This window comes from Halichondria panicea, chromosome 1 (genome assembly GCF_963675165.1).
Source record: "Halichondria panicea chromosome 1, odHalPani1.1, whole genome shotgun sequence".
NCBI lineage: Eukaryota > Metazoa > Porifera > Demospongiae > Suberitida > Halichondriidae > Halichondria > Halichondria panicea.
The window spans coordinates 8,372,246-8,393,619 of NC_087377.1; the positions used below are offsets into that span (position 1 = coordinate 8,372,246).

At 40.1% G+C, this 21,374-nt stretch overlaps 3 protein-coding genes across 10 annotated transcripts in view; 2 read left to right on the forward strand and 1 right to left on the reverse strand.

Moving 5' to 3' along the window:
* Positions 1-15,945, forward strand: part of LOC135341749 (uncharacterized) — a 48,368-nt gene extending 32,423 nt beyond the window's left edge. The window contains exons 3-6 of one of the 3 annotated variants that reach the window (XM_064538410.1): positions 7,284-7,441; positions 7,511-7,615; positions 15,051-15,220; positions 15,621-15,945. In XM_064538410.1, the coding sequence (XP_064394480.1) occupies positions 7,301-7,441; positions 7,511-7,615; positions 15,051-15,220; positions 15,621-15,627 (423 nt within the window). In that variant the 5' untranslated portion in view covers positions 7,284-7,300 and the 3' untranslated portion in view covers positions 15,628-15,945. Of the gene's footprint in view, positions 1-643; positions 667-7,283; positions 7,442-7,510; positions 7,616-7,672; positions 7,960-15,050; positions 15,221-15,620 lie in introns of those variants that run through there. The other 2 variants (XR_010396631.1, XR_010396632.1) reach the window with 2 other exon arrangements.
* Positions 1-21,374, reverse strand: part of LOC135341587 (uncharacterized) — a 72,071-nt gene that overhangs the window by 16,371 nt on the left and 34,326 nt on the right. The gene's annotated exons all lie outside the window — the stretch shown is intronic.
* Positions 8,529-14,249, forward strand: LOC135340818 (uncharacterized). 5 transcript variants are annotated; one of them, XM_064537221.1, is made up of 22 exons: positions 8,529-8,690; positions 9,129-10,816; positions 10,876-11,004; positions 11,093-11,158; positions 11,223-11,261; positions 11,336-11,410; positions 11,505-11,570; positions 11,653-11,694; positions 11,789-11,842; positions 11,890-11,982; positions 12,572-12,664; positions 12,733-12,780; positions 12,851-12,883; positions 12,994-13,086; positions 13,150-13,197; positions 13,261-13,299; positions 13,441-13,491; positions 13,580-13,621; positions 13,685-13,732; positions 13,790-13,831; positions 13,890-13,908; positions 14,003-14,249. In XM_064537221.1, the coding sequence occupies exons 2-22, from the start codon at positions 9,136-9,138 to the stop codon at positions 14,121-14,123; spliced, it is 2,922 nt and encodes a 973-aa protein (XP_064393291.1). In that variant the 5' UTR covers positions 8,529-8,690; positions 9,129-9,135; the 3' UTR covers positions 14,124-14,249. The 5 variants fall into 5 exon arrangements, 4 of the variants coding, with proteins under 4 accessions (XP_064393291.1, XP_064393300.1, XP_064393304.1 ...); XM_064537230.1 differs by having other exon boundaries at positions 11,505-11,558; XR_010396446.1 differs by lacking the exon at positions 14,003-14,249 and having other exon boundaries at positions 13,261-13,307; positions 13,890-13,940.

The following is a 21,374-nucleotide window of genomic DNA, read 5'->3' on the forward strand; positions in this document are numbered from 1 at the left end:
TACTCTTGCTTTGCTGACTTGTAACACCGGACTAGCTGTGTCTGTTGTTTGGCTGGACCAAGATTAGCTAGACTATAGGGTAGAGTATAGTTCAGTGGTGCTGTATGTAGCTTGCATTGTACTGGCTGGCAAGAATCTAGTAAACACTGTATGCACTGATAACTCGCCAGAATAGAGGGGATCGCTGGGGATCGGGTTGGTTAATGAATGCTTTATATTCAAAGTAGCCAGAGAAGTGGGACAAACACACACAGTCACATTGCATTCTCATAATCGTCTTTAGTACATAAGCAATAAGCCTGTGTGTGGGGGATGTTGTGTAGAGTACATTAGCTATAAACCTGTGTGTGTGGGGGGGGGGGGAAGCTATACAGTACATCGGCTATAAGCATGCGTGTGTGTGTGGGATGTTGTGTGGAGTACATTAGCTATAAGCCTGTGTGTGTGGGGGGGGGGGAGCTATAAGCATGCGTGTGTGGGGGGGATGTTGCATGCATACAGTACATACGCGCGGTCAGGGTGTCATAAAGGGGGGATATCCCCCACCTTGCATTGAGGTACTGGCTATAACAAGGTATTGAATAAGTAAAAAGTTCTGGTTATTTTCTTATTAATTTCCCCCCTCTGTTTCAAAATCCTGCAGGACACCCTGGCGGTGCTGGTATGTGGTGCTAAGAGTAGGCTGATAGTTCTATTCAACAAATTATTGGCAAATTCGAATAAAGTCTAGAGTTAGTTCGCAATTGGTTGGCATGCAGGTCCCCCTGCGATTGGTGGTTGGCACGCGTCCTGGAAGTCTACATGCCCAATGTAGACATCTTTGGTCTTGGAAAAATGTTGTAAGCCATGTATGGCTGGTATTACTATCTTCTTGTTGCAAACCATAGTAAGGAACACAACTTTCCATCCACCAGCTGGCTCGGTAAACTGGTCTAATTTCATTTGCAGTGCTTTACGATTCTTACCAACCGTTATTTGGATCAAAAAATTACCAACGATAAAGTCGTAACCCATAATATTTTTTATTGTTACTGGCGATTGGTTGATATACAACGTTCGACTCGGCGGATTTTTGAATTCTATAACTTACATAATTGTATAGTCCCGATGTATCAGCTTGTGGATAAAATGGCTGTTTGTGTTGTGGCGAGAGGCGAGCCTAAGTGCTTCATCGTCTGTCAGACCAACATACACCTCAGCAAGGACAGTCTGTAGCAACGTATTATCAGGAGACTTAGCTGCTATGCTATCCTTCTTGCCAAGGCTGTATGCTGGCCTCCAAGCAGCTCGTACCTGTAGGCGTCCACTCTGTTGGTGTCAAACACCTCTATACTCTCCACTGAAGTACTCAAAACAGCGATCGGAAGTACACCTGGAGCAGAGAGATCCTTGGTGAACTTCTTCACTAGTTCTCCAACCAATATAGTGTCAGCTGTTAGGCAGCGGGTTCTGAAAGGTTTCGTAGCAATAGTTTTTGCAATGCATTTTCAAGTGAAATTGCATGTGTAATCATTTGATACAGTTTTTGGGGGGGGGGGCGTGAAAGCTCTCCATCTCGGGGCTAAGAAAAATTAGAATGTACAAATTACAATGTACAAAAGAAGGAAGTAGCTAGTTTAGTGATGGTAATTATGTAGCAGTCAAAAATGGAGGATGGGGAAAATAAAAACAAAGTGAATATATATCATAATATATATCATAAGTAGTTCATAGAGGAATTATGTATTCAGGGGGGGACGCGCCCCTCCTGAGATACAAGGTTGATATTGTCCATGTAAACTGGTCTATGCAACGATGAGCAGCTTCCTCGAATGCACATTATTGCAGAGCGAATTGATGCAAAAGATAGCCTGCATCTAAGCCATCCATTACAGCTGGGTAGGGATTTTGTCTTTTCGAGGCTAACAAATCAGCGAGCCTCTTGTAGAAGGTTGCTGCTTCTTTGACCATTAATTTGATACAGTTGACAAACATATGCATGCAGCTTCTTGGTGAAGATTGCATTGTCTATTGGATTTTGTCTTTTCGAGGCTAACAAATCAGCGAGCCTCTTGTAGAAGGTTGCTGCTTCTTTGCCCATTTGATACAGTTGACAAACATATGCATGCAGCTTTTACCAATCTTCTTGGTGAAGATTGCATATCCTCCATAGCTTTTTGTACTTCATTCTCTTTCTAGATACTTCTTCCTGCTGCTAAATTCTCTTTTCTCCAAGCTGGCTGCCGTCTATGCTTTGGGTGCTTGAAGACAGCGAGTGGTCATCCAAGACAACACCTCCTCAGTTACACAGTTAGCAACTCCAAACTGGTGGGGAAGGAAGCCATGCAGTTAGCTAGTGTAGATTATAAGCACTCAGTTTGGCATGATGAGAATTCACACGTATACAAACATTGATTGGCATGCACTGATTGGATGATCAACTGTTTTCTTATATCCTATACATGATGCATGCATGTATTGAAATGTCAGTTATGCTTAGCTAGATTAATGAAAGATTTGGACACGGCAGAAAATACAGGAACTGAAGAACACATGGCATACACTTATATAAGAGTTCACAGAGAATGTTCTAGTAATAAGGATACTAAATATAGAATTGTCCATATAAGTACATTTAACAAGTGCATGTCAGCATAATTCCAACACTCCTTCTCACTTGTGTAAGAGATGAACAGGAAGAGATGAGCAGGTGCAGAGACAATTCCCGCTTCATTTTGTAGCTTTTCGAATGTAACACTTGGCAGTCCTTTCGTGAGCATGTCTGCAATCATACAATCTGTAGGGCAATAATATTGCCCTACAGATTGTATTCTCGCACAAATTGATGTCGTAGGTCAAAATGTTTGGTCCTTCCATGGTATTGTGCGTTTTGTACTGAATACTGCATGCATGGCATGCACTCTGTCGGGCTGTCAGAGCCGAGCTCTTGCATCCCTATGCCGAGATGTTGTGTTTCCAAGGAAATACAGATCGCATCTGATAATTGTAATACTGTCACCCCAATGTTGTTGTCAATATAAGCAACTGTCTAAATCAGTCTTGTTTTGTTTGTGCATTACACGCCCTTTTACCTGACGCACTTTGATGTCTGGCGACTTACTCTACTTTACCTCATAAATTTTGTGTGAAGGATATTTCTCTTTAGTTTGGTGATTCCTAAGGATTAATATGAATGTGTTTCCTGTTAGTATTAAGCAGCGTTAATTTTGCCAAAAACGCCAGCGTCTAGACTACTGCAATGTCAAGTTACAAAAACAAAAGAAAGCCCCCTGAGAAACTCTATCCTATTGACATCATCGACATTTTGTTGAATACTGATACGGACTTATATTCTGAGTGTTGAACCAAAATAAAAGTAGCTGCAGAAGAAAAGAAAGTTCTACAGTAAGAATTGAACTGCTGTTTTATTTGAAGGTGGCGGCTTGTGATACACCCTCTCGATACTATTGGGGAGGGAATAGGTACAAGTTTTCTGATTTGGTACCAGTACTTGGCACTTTGGTGGCAAAATTCTCTCGGTGATTTTGTTTTGTCATCCCGGAAACAGTCGAGTTTTACTTACATAAACGTTCACCTCTCGTGGAGTTCTGTATATTATATGTAGCTATAATTATTGTGTGTATACTACTTTTCCGTGTGTCCTTCTTTTAGCTTTCTCTTCATTCGTTGATGCCCAGTACATTCGAGATATTCGAGGTGGTTTCTTTTTTCCCTGTGATTTGTGTCTCTCAGGTGTAGTGTTTGGTTGTGAGGTTGTTTAACTTTTCCAGTCAAAATTTTGAACAATTTCCATGTAAATCGATAAATTCATGGATGTGCCATGGCAGTGCGTACGGTGTTATTTTGTTTCGTTTGATAAACTGCACGAAATTCCTTTACCCATTGTTGAGCTTGCGATTTGAAGTCCTCAGCATTATTTTACATTTTCGTTCAATAGCTTCACCAAAACGTATAATGATGACCAAAGAGCTTGAATGCTTGCACATTTAGGAATCAGAGATGTTATATAATTATTTATATTGCTAAATAGCCGATGCTTCTCTGGGCCGAAATTCTTCACACCTCGTTCAAAACGGTCTCTAGGGTGAGTTCGTTCCAGTTTGAAAGATTTCTTTTTATCAATTTCATCTTGCCGTCTAAGTTCCGTAATCAGCAAATCACCAATACGGAGAGGTAGGTATTGAGAAAATGGGACATCCAAAATTCTTCTTTGAGGATTGGCCACTCAGTCCTTGCCCCCTTCGTGATGGTGTCCATGTCCCAATGATTTTGGGTCTTGCATTTGCACCAGATACAGCTATAGTCTGCGTTGGCTGCGTTGGCTGATTTCAAAACTTCCAATCCCCGCTTTAAAAGTTGCCATTGATATTGATGTGTGATAATTCTTTTACCTCTTGTGCGATGTTTTTTAGTCCTGCTGCTAACCTTCACCTGTTTTTAATATGGCCAGGGTCCCACAACAGAGAGAACATAACCCAGACAATGTGTTTTTAAATGTACAAGATTATTTTGAATTAACTAGGGCGACCCACACACAAGTCGTATGTAGAATTTCACCAGGTAATCGATGTAGTGGCGGACAGCAAAGACACAATGATGTCAGTCATAGATGTGTTGAGAACAAGAAAGATTATCGAGGGAGATGCTAAAATTTATGACGTACTGAAGTCAGAATACGGGGACGACCTTAGTTGGCTAATTCCCTATCCAGGCACATGCTGATGAATTACCAGTAAGTACCCACTCATTAAGGCTTATTTTGATGCTGGTCTGAATTTAAATCATTAGCAAAAGCTGCTGGATAGCTCAGATTCAACACTGTGCACAGTTCAAGAGGACCCATTAAAAATTTGGGAGGCATTTCAATCTACATTGAATGAGGAACAGGTATCAAATACTAAAGACTTAGAAACAAGTATTTCGACTTGCCGTTGAAAACGATCAACAATTGGAATACATACTAATCACCACTTTGCCCAATTTGAAACCAAAGTTGCTCAAAACTACAAACAATTCAGACGCTTTCTAAAAGATAGCTCAATTGGACTATACATGGAGATTTTGTATAGATGCCATGGCGAATACCTATCAAGGATTGCTAGTGGATAAGTTATAAGCTGTCACCACAGTTCACAATCCAGATTGCTGTTTGTTGGAGGGAGTGTTTATTATTAACACAGCATTCACAAGACACTTAATAATAAGCGTTACATCATCACTTACTTAAGTCAAGGTTACAAGGAAAGTACACGTTATCTTCGACAACCCGGTCACCTAGGAAACACACCCAAATGCTTTGAACAGGCACGAAGAGACGAATCAGCTAATGTATCGACTAACCACTACTATGATGACATCAATATCACCCTTGCTGACACGGAACATTTTGGCTGGAAAATTATTGATAAAGAACTCAGGATTGTTTGGAACTCAGAGGAGAACATCAGCAAAATCCAAACACGTTCCTAAAAGGCTGCCGGTGTGGATGTAAAAAGAAGGACTCGCTATGTTCGGAGGTGTGAATTGCGAGCAATCAAATACAGCAAGTGCAGTCACAGATGACGTAATGTTAGAAGTGAGTCTTGAAGAGTCAGATAATTATAATGGGAAGAAGTGGACGAACTAATGGACTGGGTATTTGGGCCTAGTAAGAAGTGGAACATTTATCACACATAGAGGACCAAGATTTTCTATTTCTAGTTTACATATAATTTGTACAAAGAGCGGTATATTAATGTCTAGTGGAACATTTATCAGACACAGAGGAACAATTAAGATTTCTATAAGCACATTCCTATATTTTTTCAAGTGTAAACTTTTTTTATGACAACATTCACCTATTCAAACTTTGCAATACAACATACCTAAAATTGGAGTTGTTCTAGATCATGGCTATCGCTCAGTGTTGGGTCAAAGTAAGACAATACCCTCGTGTTCAATGTTTAGACCATTTAGAGTTCAAATTCATGTTCTTTTAGAACATTTCAACAACAGACTGCAAGTAGAAAAATATGTGGGTATACCACACCTACCCCATGGTTACTCCGAATTTTCACGCTAAACTACGTTTCTTACACAAGCTCAATGGTGCATATGCAGAATGGCAAACCAAGCAAGAACGACACCATACTACAGATTTTGTAAACGTGTACGTGTATTTATTTACACGCTCAAATTTGTGTGGGGTGTCCTCACTATCTGCCACAAGAAAAGAGCACAGCACCTTGTACCAAAAGAGTATAGTGATGACTAGCATTACTACTCTCAGTAAAACACAACCATGAGTTGGTTACGATTCAGGCTCTCTCAATTATGCATTAGGGGCGCATGTTAGGCCACTAAAAGAGAAAAACACTAAAAGAGAAATACCGGAAATAAAGTTCAATAATGGGTGTGGCATTGGGCATGCATACAATAGCGGGGTCCAATTTGCTTACGGGTAGTAATAGCAGCACCAGATGATTATATCTACCAGTATCTGCTACATTGACAAGATCAAGATCCAGGGTTTCACTTCCAGTCTCACTTATACTCACTACCTAGATCAACAATTATAATTATACTGAGGACAATGTATGCATGTCATTCTGTTATTGATTGTTGAATGAAATGCATGCATGCATGAGTTGATCTATTATACATCACTATAGTTGTAACTTGCATGTTTTAAAGTGTCACAGAGCCAGTAAAGAATGTTTAAACATATTTTAGTGTGAACCTGCCGACCTCACACTAAAAGAGAAACGTTACACTACTGCATGTGTAACAGTTGCATGTTTATATTCACTGCATTGCATACATTTACCACAGAGACCAATAACAAACCTAAAAGCTGCATTTCTCATTTATGTGAACCTCACACTAAAAGAGAAATGTTACACAGTATAGTGCCGACCTCACACTAAAAGAGAATGTTACACAGTATAGTGTAACATTTGTTTTGCATGTTTATTACTTGCATCTACATCACTATTACACTGTTTGAAAGTACCACAGAGACCAACATCTTCAATATAATATTATAAGGTCATTTCAAAACAGTGCAAAGAAAATAATGCTTTTAGAGGCCTTGCATTCACTCAAAATTGTTGTGTTATATATACGGTTTACTATATCACGTACTGGATGTATCATGTTCACGTATGTTATATAATTATATATACATGCAGCAAACAACCATTCACGGTGAAAGCTGTATACGTGAGCACCTTCAGTCAATTGAGCACGCAGATAATACATGGCATTGCATCTCTGTTACAATTATAATGTATATTTATATTCAGCCACAGTTGCGGCAGCTATGTGCTATACTCAGCACTATAGCACTGTGAGTACACCAGCTGGATGGATGAAGGTTGCTCTAAAGCAGACTAATTTATCGTTACGAAGTTTGAGATTTCAAACTGGGCACGTGTTCCCCATACAGGGCCATTCACCTCTCGTGAGTTTAACACTGCATGCATGCATGCATGTAATTACAATGATGATTTTTCTCCCTGCATGTATACAGGAAAAAGAAGTACTGTACTTCAATATACTCCTCAGTGAATCAGAGAAGCCCCAACAATCGCTAAGCCATCCCTTTGATGTTACGTTTTACACTCTGGTCCCTGAAGTAAGGATAATTTGCTGCATGCATGTATGCACTTCACATGCACTTCTATTATTTCAGGCAATGATAAAATTATATCACTCATCAGCAGAGGAAATAACTTACCATAATTATAATGAAGCTGTGGGGATATAATATGTAGCACAAACACTACCTGCACAATGAACACTATAATCTATAGTTATGATGCATGCACGACTTGTAAACTTATATTCTGCACGTATACATATAGCTGCACGTACATAGATTGTTAAGTATTCGCAATTGTGCTATAATAATTATGATCATTAATTTATGTAACTTTGATGCAAGATCATCAATTGATGTCTTTACTATTATTGCGTTAGTGTAGCTATAATTACCCTTCCATTCACTTGACAATGAGATTTAACCTAACTGCACCGTTTTATACATGGCATCATAGCCATATGAGGCATGCATGCAGCCTATATTATAATTGATTCAGTGACAGGTTACTCTGTGAAAAATGGTATGCAGACAGCCAGTTAAACAGAAGGCTGTTTTTTATGTATCTATGGTCCTATGCGTGCTAGTTATTAGATGCGGTAGAGTAATCAATCGAATATCGGGCGGCACCTATTTCCGGACACGGCCACGCCTAACTAGAGAACAGCTGTGATCATTTATTGCCAGCAGTACATAGCAGGGGCCCCTACTAACCTGGACACAAAATTTCGAGTCGTATCATTAGTCGTAGTAGAAGCAAGAGCTCTTGAAACGCAAAATACGGACATACGCATGATCATCCAATCTGTTGTATTCTCGTTTAGCCACGTACTGCAGAGACCTCTTGTAAAGAGCAAACAGAACGATAAGTATACCTAAAGAAAGATAGACTACTGTGCTATACAAACAGCATCTAAACAAAACTCTTGGTGCCAGTTCAAGTAATCGTTGTAGTGAAGGTTAAAGTGCGGACATCTTCTCTTCCATTGCTGCCTCCCTGATCACACTACCTCAGCAGATCAATTTCAAACACGTGGATGGATTAAAGTTAGCTGATGAACGTGTGCATGTGAAGGGCTCTGTACTGGACCTTTAGCTTGCTTTGAAATTTGTGAGTTACACTTACTTGGTTGTAATGTTTTTGTACACAGTGTGTATGATTAAACTGTTACATGAACCTGAGACTTTCTGAATAATAGTCAGATGCTCTTACTACTGAGCTACCAGAGCTCTTAGGCATTGGAACGGAGAATATAATTTCAAATTCAAGCCTAGAGCTTTGTAATAGGCCATATGTGTAGTTTAGCCTGTAAAGGGGCATGTGATTGGCATGCCAGCACACCTAAGGCCAGGCACGTGTGTAAAAGTATGCCCCTTGAATAGAAATATAGTGCTAGCTATTCTGCACATACATTTAAACGTACATAGTCTCATGCCCAGCCACTTTACCTGTGGTAGGCTAATTGCAAGAACCTGCTGTTGTGGGTATAAGGCACAGGATACAAAGTATTCCTTTGGTTTTTAATATGCATATTTTTGTTGTTTGCAGTTGTTTGATGGCTCAGCTCAGCTTGAATGACCGTGTGTTTGTCGCACGAAGAACTTTTACTCTCTCGCCACCGCGATCGTCTTATATACCCACAGTTGCGAAACGACCAACCTCTTACAAGTCATGGACTGAAAGTACCCTCTATAAAGCATACTTAGCACATATTGAAGATGGGCTCTCAGTACGAGATGCTGCCGAGGCATATGGAGTACCTAAGTCAACTCTTCAGGATCGCGTCAGTGGACGAGTTAAGTTTGGGGCGAGAAGTGGCCCACCAAAGCTCCTCACTGATGAGGAAGAGAATGAACTTGTTAGTTTTCTCTGTGGTTGTGCATCAATGGGCTATGCAAAATCCAAACAGGAAGTTTTGGCACTGGTTCGTAACATTGTTCAAACAAAAGGACTTCGAACTGCCGTAGTCACTGATGGGTGGTGGACCTCGTTTAAGAAGAGGCATGGTGAACTAGCTGTACGTGCTGCAGAGCCATTATCATACTCAAGGGCTGTAGCAAGTTCTCCCCAAGTAATTTCTTGCTATTATGACTTGTTGGAGCAGACGCTGACAGAGAATGATTTACTCGATTGCCCATCCCAAATCTACAACATGGACGAAACAGGCATGCCCCTCGACCCTGCACCTCCAAAAATCATCACTGTCAGAGGTGTAAAACACCCAATTAAAATCTCAACCGGAAATAAAGCACAGCTTACATGTGTTTCAGCTGTCAGTGCAACAGGTCAAATCATTCCTCCTATGATTATATTTGACAGAATGAACATTAAAACAGCTTGGACTTATGGAGAAGTACCAGGAACTAGGTATGGAACATCAAAAAATGGATGGATTGATAGTGTGTTGTTTGAAGACTGGTTTAAGTGCCAATTTTTGCCTAATGCATCTCCAGTGCGTCCTGTGTTGTTAATAATGGATGGCCATTCTACCCATTACCAGCCGAGTACTGTGAGACTTGCAGCTTCGGAGCAGGTAATACTCTTCTGTCTCCCGCCGAATACAACGCATTTAACACAACCCCTTGATAAGGGCTGTTTTGGGCCACTGAAGCGTGCCTGGAGGAAGGAATGTCATAGTTATATGGCACAAAGTGGTGGAAAAATGGTGACCCGATACGAGTTTTCTCGGCTGTTCAACAAAGCATGGTTTGCATCAATGACCCCAGCTAATGCCATAAGTGGATTTCGATGCACAGGCATAGTCCCTTTTAATCGAGAGGCAATTAGGCTACCTGTTGCTGATTTTAAGGATCGGGTTTCAAGCTTGGCACAGGAAACAGGCCTTAATTTCATACCACTCTACAACTGCAGTCCATCAAGATCTATACATCTACATGATGCAAGTGTTGAAGAAACAGACTCTTCTGATGGTGACTCCCCTGCTAAGAGTCCTGCTAAAAACAGCTGTGTTCTACGACAGACTGCTGTTACGAAATGTCTTTCTGCAGTGACGGTGCCTGAGTTGCACACCCAACAAGCTAAGCCAGTTGGCAGTGGACGGGTGCTAACAAGTTCTGAAAATCTGAAGATTATTAACCAAAAGGAACAAATGAAGCTTGAGAAGGAACTTAAGAAGAAACAAGCTCAGCAGAAGAGACTTCAGAAGCAAGAAGCAAAGAAACAGAAACAGAAGCAAACTCTCACACCCGCAAGGTTGCCCAAAGAATCGACTAACTGTGAGTCAAAGTACTGTTATGTTTGGTCGTATAATTATAGCTTATAATTATTTATGCAGCTGTTCCTGAGAGTGATGTTGTCTTCACCGACAACGAGTGGGACCGTTTTGAAACGAGGCTGCTTGAAGGCTATGATCTTGCACCAAAGGGAAGGTATAAACTATGGCTTGAAATGTATCATCCACAAGGTGGGTTTTGTGTGTTACATGTGGAACGTTACATTCGTTCTCTAGAGTGTACACGTACTGTACACACATTTTTGTTTCATACATGTAGCTGGTGGTACCTGTAACAAACAAACTGACGAGCGTGAGTCGGATTTAGAAGTGTCTCCTCAACCAGGTACTTACATGTACAATACACTTCATTATACACTTTACGTAATATTTGTTTCCTGCTTTTGAAGATGCTGATGATTCAGAAGGTAGAAGATCGTTCGGACCAGGTACATGTACATATTATATGTGCTGTATTGGATTTGCGAACACAATAATGACTGGTTTTTTTTTATTACTGTAGATGATTATTGTGATCCTATTGTGGATGCCCTTTTTGATAGTTGGTGCTATTCAGGAGATGAATCTATTGGACCAGGTAAAGAATATAATATGTACTCATGATACAGCGTGTTTGATTTTCACTCTGTAATACAGTTGTGTACCCTATAATAACATGCTGCTTTGTTCAGATCGTGAAACAGAGTCTGTGCCTGATACTACTGGCAGTTGTCTGCCGAGAGCTGGTGAGCTACAATGTAAATGTTTGCTGTACTATAATTGTACAAAGTTACATAATTAATTTATACAGTATGTTTATTAGAAACTTTTTTATTTCAGGCTCACAGGAAGTTACTCCACCTGTTCCTGGGAACAGTCAAGGTATATCTCACACATGAATATGTGAATGAGTGTGCATACATGTACCATATACAGGTACAGTTGCATACATGATAAGCCAACATGATTCACACAGATCCGTTATCAGTAAAGAGCTGTAAATATACTCTTAGGAGTTCAAGGAAAACTGGTAAATTATTGGGTAGTTTTTGGAAAGTTCATTTTGCGCCATTTTAGTCTCGCAGAAAGTTTCACCACCTGGTCCTGTGAACAGTACAGAGTCTGTGTCCAACAAGAAGCTTCCCCCTCTTGGGCGCCCACGGAAAACTGGTACAGTATGTTTTGTATAATTTTACTGTGAGGGGACAAACTTATAAATTTCATTTTTGCGTAGTCTCCCAGAAGGTTACTCCACCCATTAAAATAACTGTAAATAGTCAAGGTGTTTAAAAAATACATGCAGACGTTGTGGCTTTGAAAATTAACGTCTAATTAATTTATTTAGGAGCTGAGAATAGTGGGTCAAGAGTTGAGGGTATATGTACATTTGATTTGTACTTACATGTAACCATTAGGCACTAAAATTTAATGGTACATAATCGCTACATGTACTTGTATAGCATGATCACATGTACTAGCTACATGTACGTGTATATGGATCGTACAGTGTAATAATAATGTTAACTATTGGATCATAATAGTAACCTTTACTGGATCATAATAATAACTATTTGCATATTAATAACTTTATTATGATACAATAGTTTATACGTTATTATTACAATCCAATGGTTGCGTTATTATTACGATCCAATGGTTGCGTTATTATTACGATCCAATAGTTAACGTTATTATTACACTGTGCGATCCAATTAAATGCATACATGTAGGTGACCTTCATGTTTTATAATTGTCACAGAGCCTGTGTCAGCTGCTGCGAAGAAAAATGGCAGTCTCATCAGTCAAGGTCCAGACAGCAAGAAACGCCCTGTTAGGTGCCCAAGGAAAACTGGTATGTTGTATAATTATGCTGTAAGCCTGTGGGACAAACTTATAAACTTTCATTTTGCTTCTTTTTAGTCTCCCGGAAGGTTACTCTACCTGTTACAGCAACTGTGAACAGTCAAGGTGTTTAAAAATACATGCAGACATTGTGGCTTTGGAAATAATTATTAAGGTGTCTCGTTTATTTATTTAGGAGCTGAGAATACTGGATCACAGGAAGTTGAAGGTATATTATACCATCATTAGGCACTAAATGGTTCATGATCGCTACTTGGTGTAGCATGATCCAACCTACAGACATGTAGTAGTTAATTATAAATGCGTTAATTGTCACAGAGCCTGTGTCAGCTACTGCGAAGAAAAATGGCAGGCTCATCAGTCAAGGTCCAGACAGCAAGAAAGGCCCTGTTGGCCGCCCGAAGAAAACGGGTATGTTGTATAAATATGCTGTGAGGGGACAAACTTATAACTTTTCATTTTGCTTCTCTTTAGTCTCCCGGAAGGTTACTCCACCCGTTACAGTAACCGGGAATAGTCAAGGTGTTTAAAAAATACATGCAGACATTGTGGCTTTGAAAATTAACGTCTAATTAATTTATTTAGGAGCTGAGAATAGTGGGTCAAGATCACAGGAAGTTGAAGGTAAACCAGTAAGTTGTATACACTGTTCCATTTTTGTCTCAATAATGGAGGTAAATATGCACCACACTGTCTGCACCTAGCCTCACGTCATGTGCTTACTGTCTGGTTATTGTACATAATGTAAATTTATGATCTTTGCAGAGCCTGTGTCAGTTACACACTGTAGTACTGCTGGTCATGCAACGAGAACTGGTAAGCTACAGTTAATTTAGAATAGTAGTACACACTTACTTATAAGTTTTACATGTATACACCTTTATATTTGTTTTCTTAAAATTAGTGCTGCGGAGGGTTTCTCCACTTTGTCCTATGAACACTCGAGGTATTACACACACACACACTCATGACATTGAGCTCTACAGTTATACAAATCATTTTCTCTCAGAGTCTGTGGCTATCAACAAGCACAATGTTGGGCGTCCAAGGAAGACTAGTAAGTTGTGAGAAAGTAACGTATATATTAGAAACTTGATATTGCTCCATATTTCAGTCTCGCAGAAGGTTACTAAAACTGGTGTTGTGAGCAGTCAAGGTATTCCCTTCACACTTGTATGCACCCATTGTCATTAAAGTTAATGTTTCTTGTGTAGGTCTGTGCATCAGCCGTAGGTGCACTAATGCTGATAGTGGTGATTGGGTGAAGTGTGACAATTGTGGGCAATGGTATCACTGTGAATGTGTGGGAATTGTTATAGAGCCGTAGGTGCACTAATGCTGATAGTGGTGATTGGGTGAAGTGTGACAATTGTGGGCAATGGTATCACTGTGAATGTGTGGGAATTGTTATAGAAAATGCCAAAGAAATCCGTTTTGAATGCTGTTAGATCTATTTTTTTGTGAATCATTTTGCAGTATTGTGTTATATAACTGTTCATTAGTTTTATAATTTTTCATTAGTCATGTGTTTTTCATTAGTCATGTGATGTTTGGTATGATTGGTAGAGTCTACACACTGTGTACAAAAACATTACAACCAAGTGTAACTCACAAATTTCAAAGCAAGCTAAAGGTCCAGTACAGAGCCCTTCACATGCACACGTTCATCAGCTAACTTTAATCCATCCACGTGTTTGAAATTGATCTGCTGAGGTAGTGTGATCAGGGAGGCAGCAATGGAAGAGAAGATGTCCGCACTTTAACCTTCACTACAACGATTACTTGAACTGGCACCAAGAGTTTTGTTTAGATGCTGTTTGTATAGCACAGTAGTCTATCTTTCTTTAGGTATACTTATCGTTCTGTTTGCTCTTTACAAGAGGTCTCTGCAGTACGTGGCTAAACGAGAATACAACAGATTGGATGATCATGCGTATGTCCGTATTTTGCGTTTCAAGAGCTCTTGCTTCTACTACGACTAATGATACGACTCGAAATTTTGTGTCCAGGTTAGTAGGGGCCCCTGCTATGTACTGCTGGCAATAAATGATCACAGCTGTTCTCTAGTTAGGCGTGGCCGTGTCCGGAAATAGGTGCCGCCCGATATTCGATTGATTACTCTACCCGCCAGCAAAACGAACCGCCACGTTCATCGTTTCTGTTTTACTTCTGTTATTTCTCTTTTAGTGGCGCAAGATTGTCCCCATAAATTGGCCCTGCTTATTCTCACCTAATTAACACTGTAACTCCATGACCTCCAAACATTTAATTAGTGACAATGGCGTACTTCCCTCCTCTGATACATACTGCATACATACAATCTAAAACTCCATACTTTCTTATCCTTCTGTTTTTTAACTGTTCGCCCTTTACAGGACATGCAACCCACAGTGACACTGTGCATCGATGCCTGCCCAAATAAAATAACAAGTAACTACAAGTACGGCGACCCTCCAAATATGCGACACCCAGGAGCTTCTACATTGGAGAATTCAGCATTAAATTTAGTGAATGTAATCTTGTTGAAGATAATAATGAGACATCGGTAAGTGGGGAGAATTTTGTTGGGTCATGGCTGCACCTGCACCTCCCCATGAAGAGTTGGTAGCTATAGCTGTTGTGTATGGAGCGCCAATCAGGTCAAAAATGCATGTCATTGAATCACACCAATCGGTTCATCGATCATTTCCAATTGGTTTGTCGATCTTTAATTTTGCCTCTATGCTTGACCCTTGACCTGAGCTCTCAACCTTCACCTTGACACTAAAAAGTACTGACTAGACTGGAACTCGACTACTTACGTATTACGTACCTATATAGCTAGCTATTAAAGATCAAGACAGAAGTGAAGCTCGAAGAGGGCCAGTCGTATTATGAATTCTGATGTTTCCCAAGTTGCATGCCCTCTCTTTTTTTATACGCCCTTGGTATTTGTGTTTATGCAGGAAGTGATGTCGTCCCTTTGAGCAAAATCCTGGCTTTCTTCACTGGCCATGGGGCAGAGTTGTCGCCTGTCTGCCCAAAAGGAATGTTCCCCACATCATCAACCTGTGCACTCCACCTTACACTACCAACACAGTACCACAACCAGCCAGCTCTTTTCAAAGAAAAAATGCTGTATGGCCTCAAGAACCATGGAGGTTTTGGGAAGCGCTAAGTGTTGCTCACTCTGTAAACACACTCTCATTTATGCCAGAACATGTTTTCTGTATTGAACCTCTTTGGACCATGTTTTCATAAACGTGTTATCATGTAATTTGCGTCACTTATTCATCCAGTATTGTCTCACACTGTTTTCTGAAGCTGTATTCTGCATTATAATTATATCTTTCACTTCAATTGACATGTGCACATACAATACAATTGAAGTGTTTCTGACCCGAATGGTTGTGAATATCTTTCATATACCATGGTCAAGTAATCATGAACTTGGATGTATATTGTTAGTTACCAATTAATATTGCAATGCTTCTTTTTATCGGCGAGCAAAAACAAGCTTAAATTATAGTTGATCTGTCGGGATCAGGCTCGGCATGCATTGGCCATTAGGTGCACTAAATATGAACAAAGCCTGCCAAAAAGGTATACGTAGTGAAGGCGTTAATGGTAGCGAAGGACGGCAGTGGATAAAACAGACACTGTACCTTCATGCAGATATCTTGGCAATCATCTTGATTCTAGTCCGAGTAACGCAATAAGGTATCCAGCTCCGTCGATCGCCTCTTCCTCTCTATCTCCATCTTTATCCATCAACTTGTGCACGGAAACCCGGCCAAAAGTGCATCGATGCTGAAGTGCTTTCTGCTGATGCACGCAATGACACTGCTCGCTGAATCCCTGACCTGGCTAGACAATCATTGTAGGCAAGAAACACCCGCACGATTGTTAATCAATTTCTCCAATTGAACTATCGCATGACTTTCTTTGTGTGAAGGGGTGTAGCGTGCGAAACTAAAATCTGAGCATTATACTACCATAGTGAAACGAAAAACAAGTGTTTGGACACTACAGTGCATTGGGTTGACCTTTTCGCTATTTTAGTTACTGCATTCCTGCAGCATGACAGGATTACTTACTTACAAGGTGTAGCCTAACATAATTATCATACAAAGAAAACATAATTATCATACAAGTTTCGTGTACAAAGAAAGAAAACGGAAGCATAACGCATAACACCGCTCAGCTAAAAGACTACAAACAATTCACATAAAAAAATACCTGATTTCATGAGAAAAAAAGATTATAATTATATACAATACAATAACTAGGGCATACTACATAAATTATACACAGGCACCTCAGGCACGTATGAATTATTAATAGTACATATGATCTCAGTTCATCAGCACTTACTGTGATAATTAGTTGTTTAGTTACCATGGTTTGTGTTATGGAAAGTTTTTTTTGTTTCTCTGTACAGTTTCCTGGAGCAGAGCCTCCCGCCTCCTTTGTTCTGTACAATAGCTCTTTGTTGTAAAGAGGACCTGCGTGTCTCTGTGTACCATACCATGCATGCATGTTTTTGGTAAAAGCAGTATCTCTATCGGTGATCTGAAGGGGTGGGTGGTCAAAAGTTGAAGAGCTTACAATTGCAATCAAAGTATGTTTAAGTTGTTACTGTCCCAGTACGTACCTGGAATCTGTTAGAAATACAATGCTGAGTGCCTTGAACAAATAGATGATTCGTTATCGTACACTCATGTATCTGGTTCGAGAATGTTAATAGAGGTGGTCTCTTTCCCCTAAATGATTCTGATCAGCATTTTACCTATTTTGTTGAGGTCTAGAAGGCAGTGCAGATTCAGAAATACATGTCGAAAAGACCCCGAAAAATCAATGCAATTTCAATGGTTTTTGATTTCTCAGAACAATGAAGACTTTGCTGAACGACATAGGGTTACTGTACGTGGAACAAGTATCAGAAAAAAAAACTATTCAGAAGGCCACAGGGCTTAGAAAATCTCTTAGTGGTTCTAATTTTTAATGACAGGCATTAAAAGTTCGAGGGAGATGGAGATGATTCGTTATTATCGTACACTCGTATCTGGTTATAGAGGTGGTCTCAATGATTCTATCGGAGTTCATACCTATATAAACATTACGACACAAATTATTTTTCTCTTTATTTGGGTAGTGGGGTGCAATCAATCTCAAGCTTTTCATCAGTACTGTTGATTTCACTACGTATGCGTGTGCGAAATGCGTCAATAACGGTGTGCTTGCCATCCACCATTTTTTTAAACAACTCAGATGATTCATGGTGCAAGCGTTCGATATATTTAATGTTTCAAACTGGGGCAGAGTTGAAACGCTCAAAAAACTGTTATGATCCCTCACTTGAGGTATGCCATAATTACTAGACAACCAACCAGTAAACAACTGATTTATTTACAAACATCAACAAGATCGAGGGGTTCCTGCAGTTGCTAATACAGTTGGGGATTGGAAGTGGCCAGGTCTCAAAACTAAACATAATATCTCAGGCACACACTTTCCTGATTCATCGGAGAGTGTATATAGCTACATGTTGTGAACGAACATTGATATCTTATTTGCAGCATGCCAGATAACCCCTCTCAAGACGAGGAGAAGATCATAAGTAGAGCCCATGTTTGCCAAATCAAAACCAAAGGACTGAATAAGGGCCTCAGAAAACAGCAGCACCTTCTATCAGCCAAGAAGAAAGAGTATGTATCGAAGAACCTCACAGCTCCTGATGAACTTATAAGTTTCCTGAGGGCTGAGGGAACCCTAGAAGAAGTGCTGCTATGTTGAGACGGTAAGCCTTCTATATGTTAATGATTATGCATCTATCCAACTATAACCCAGGTTCCTATCCTTGTCTACACTAAACATAATACCAGCGGCAGGGAGCGGTCATCAACATGAGCAAAACAGTCATTTGAACATTAGTGGAGACAGTCAAGCTTGCTCTCACAGCCTCAGAATTATGCAGTTAGAACAGTTACTGGTCAAGAGTGATGAAGCAGCCGCTAGACCACGACAATATCTCTACGTGTATGAGTAATAAAAATATAATTAGCTGTCCCTACATTGCTGTTCTCAACCGAGCTGTGTGATTATGTATGTACTCCTTCACACATGCAGTCTATGTGCAAAGGGTGCACATATAGACTGCTCAAAATGGAGTGTTGTAGTTGATGCTATCAATGACCGCTGCTCCAATGCAAGGCGCGAGCTGCAGAGAATTTATCTGCCCCCCAAAAAATGTATAGAAACAGTGTACGAACCCCTCCCTAACCAACTTATATATCGGTATACACTGTACCAAGCATGTAACAACATTGTACTACATTGCGGAAAGTTTGTGCACTGTTGTGAAGGTACAAGCCTGCAACTTTGTGGCCAGATTCAAATCCAATTTGGGGTTGTATGATACATGGTTGTAGTAACCTTGTGACAACCATGTTGTTGTTGTTTCTGTATGGGGCATCTAATGTGCTTTAATGGCTTGTTTCTGTTGGATCACTAGCTTATATCAGACATTGACATTGAAACGCAACCCCCTAGGAAAATAATAATCAAAAAACTGTTACAATCCCTCCCTAACCGAAAACAAGAAAGTACTAAATATATTAAGGTCCAAGAAAATGAGAGGCAGAGGTTTTGCCGAGAATGGTTGAGATTATTATATATCATGTAGGTTATTGATTCCCTGCTAATTGTGCAGGCCTCTTCATCATCTCTAAATAGATCTTCCATCTCTTCTACATCAGCTGGTATTTGTCGTATGTACCCTTTTCGACCGACACATGGAAGTACAGACTGCCATTAATTAACCATTGCATGTTTGGTGCTAAAACACAAAACCTACATTATAGTCATAGTCACAATCCAAACTTAGATTTCACGAGTTCCTGATGGTAGAAAGATATCGAAGGGTCAGAGATTATGTAGCAGCAAGGTTGGCAATGCGAGGTCTTGTGTCACAGTAACCTCATCCCTGAACGACGTGCGCAGTGCACTGTGGTGGCCCCCGAGAGCCTTCCCAATGATTTTGCCTGGTTAATTGTCAAAGCTTACGCTTTGCTGATTAACGAGGATGTGTGGGAGGAAGGAAAGGTTTACATATGTAACCACTGTAAACATACCAGGTGAGCTAAAGGGGCTCGACATTGAAACGCAACCCCCCCCCCCCAGGAAAATAATAATCAAAAAATTACCGAATCAAGAAAGTACTAAAGGTAAAAAATATATTAAGGTCCAAGAAAATGAGGAATGGGCTGGGATTATAATAAATTATATCCTGAAGGTTATTGATCTCCTTCTAATCGTGCAGGCCTCTTAATTCATCACCTCTAAATAGATCTTTCATCTCTTCTACATCAGCTGGTATTTGTCGTATGGAAGAGTCTGTACCCTTTTCAACCGACACATGACATGAAGTACTTGCCCCTGGCTGCCATTAATAATATTAACCATTGCACAAAACCTACTTAGATTTCACGAGTTCCTGAGTTCCTGATGGTAGAAAGATATTGAAGGGTCAGAGATTATGTAGCAGCAAGGTTGGCAATGCGAGGTTTTGTGTCACAGCAACCTCATCCCCTTGATATACTATACTACACCAGCAGCGCAGCTTCACCGGGTTACGTTAGACAGTGTCTTGGATCTTGGGAGAGTATACAAATGAGAGGCAGAGGTTATGCTGAGAATGGAAATCACATTATTCTATCTAGATTTAGCCGGCTCTGCTAATTGATTGTGTACAGAGTCAGTGTCCCAAATGGCCTCAAAATATGTTAATAACCAACCAGAATTGTTATCATGCCTGTTTTGTCAAACGTATCTTGGTGAGCATTACCCGATTGTTGTCGTTTTGTTTTTGCCTTTCAGTAGAACACTATATAAATTATGTATAAGCATAAAAATTATTATACACAGCTGCAACCTTGCTCACAGATTGTGTTCCTACTGCGGTCTCATTCAGCATCAGTATGTGCATTGTTGTTGAGAGGAAAACGGTTGGGTATAGTAAAAATGTCTTGGAGGCCATATTATTTGCCGTGGATTATTGAAAGTTGGACAAGAAAAAATTGAAGGACATAGTTGAGAAGCTGGAAAGTTCTTCAGATGATATAAAAGGTTAGTACAGTGCTTTGATTTGGCTTTTAATAATTATAGTGTTGTTGTGCTACCAAAATAGCTGACTGTACTTTTTTTATGTATGCATGTAGGTGTGATACGGAACTTGTCTAGTACGTGAGGTGTCACAGTAACGTTTAGGGCAGCAACCCCAATTCTACACTTCACCCGCCCTCCCCCCCAACCCCATTGCGTGCTTATTTAAAGCTATATTTCTTACAGCATGAGCTTGCATGTTATGTTGTTGTTGCGTTCCCTGGTACTATTATAGACTGACTCATTACATAATAATTATTATTATATATGATTATGACTTGTCTACAGTTGTAACTTAACAGCTGGATATTAAGTGGTTGAAAGTGCTCCCAGAAGTGATTAGAGACTGGTGTCGATGGTATGGGGATTAACCTTGCAACACGATACTTGTGCGGCATTGTTATTGCAACTGTAATGTAGTCAGTCTCTAATGTTGGTGGTTCGACTTTACTAGAAACATGGATTTCAAACCAATACATTTTAGTCGGTCGTGTTTTGAAGATGACTCTATCGTTTAGCCTCCAGACTTGGGAGGGAGCACATGGGAGCAGACAAAT

Excerpts from the sequence above, each read along its gene's own strand:
- LOC135340818 (XM_064537221.1), top strand. The coding sequence starts at position 9,136 with ATGGCTCAGCTCAGCTTGAATGACCGTGTGTTTGTCGCACGAAGAACT. Across the intron at positions 11,695-11,788 it reads TGTTCCTGGGAACAGTCAAG|ATCCGTTATCAGTAAAGAGC; the intron begins GTATATCTCACA and ends TGATTCACACAG. Across the intron at positions 11,983-12,571 it reads TGGGCGCCCACGGAAAACTG|AGCCTGTGTCAGCTGCTGCG; the intron begins GTACAGTATGTT and ends TAATTGTCACAG.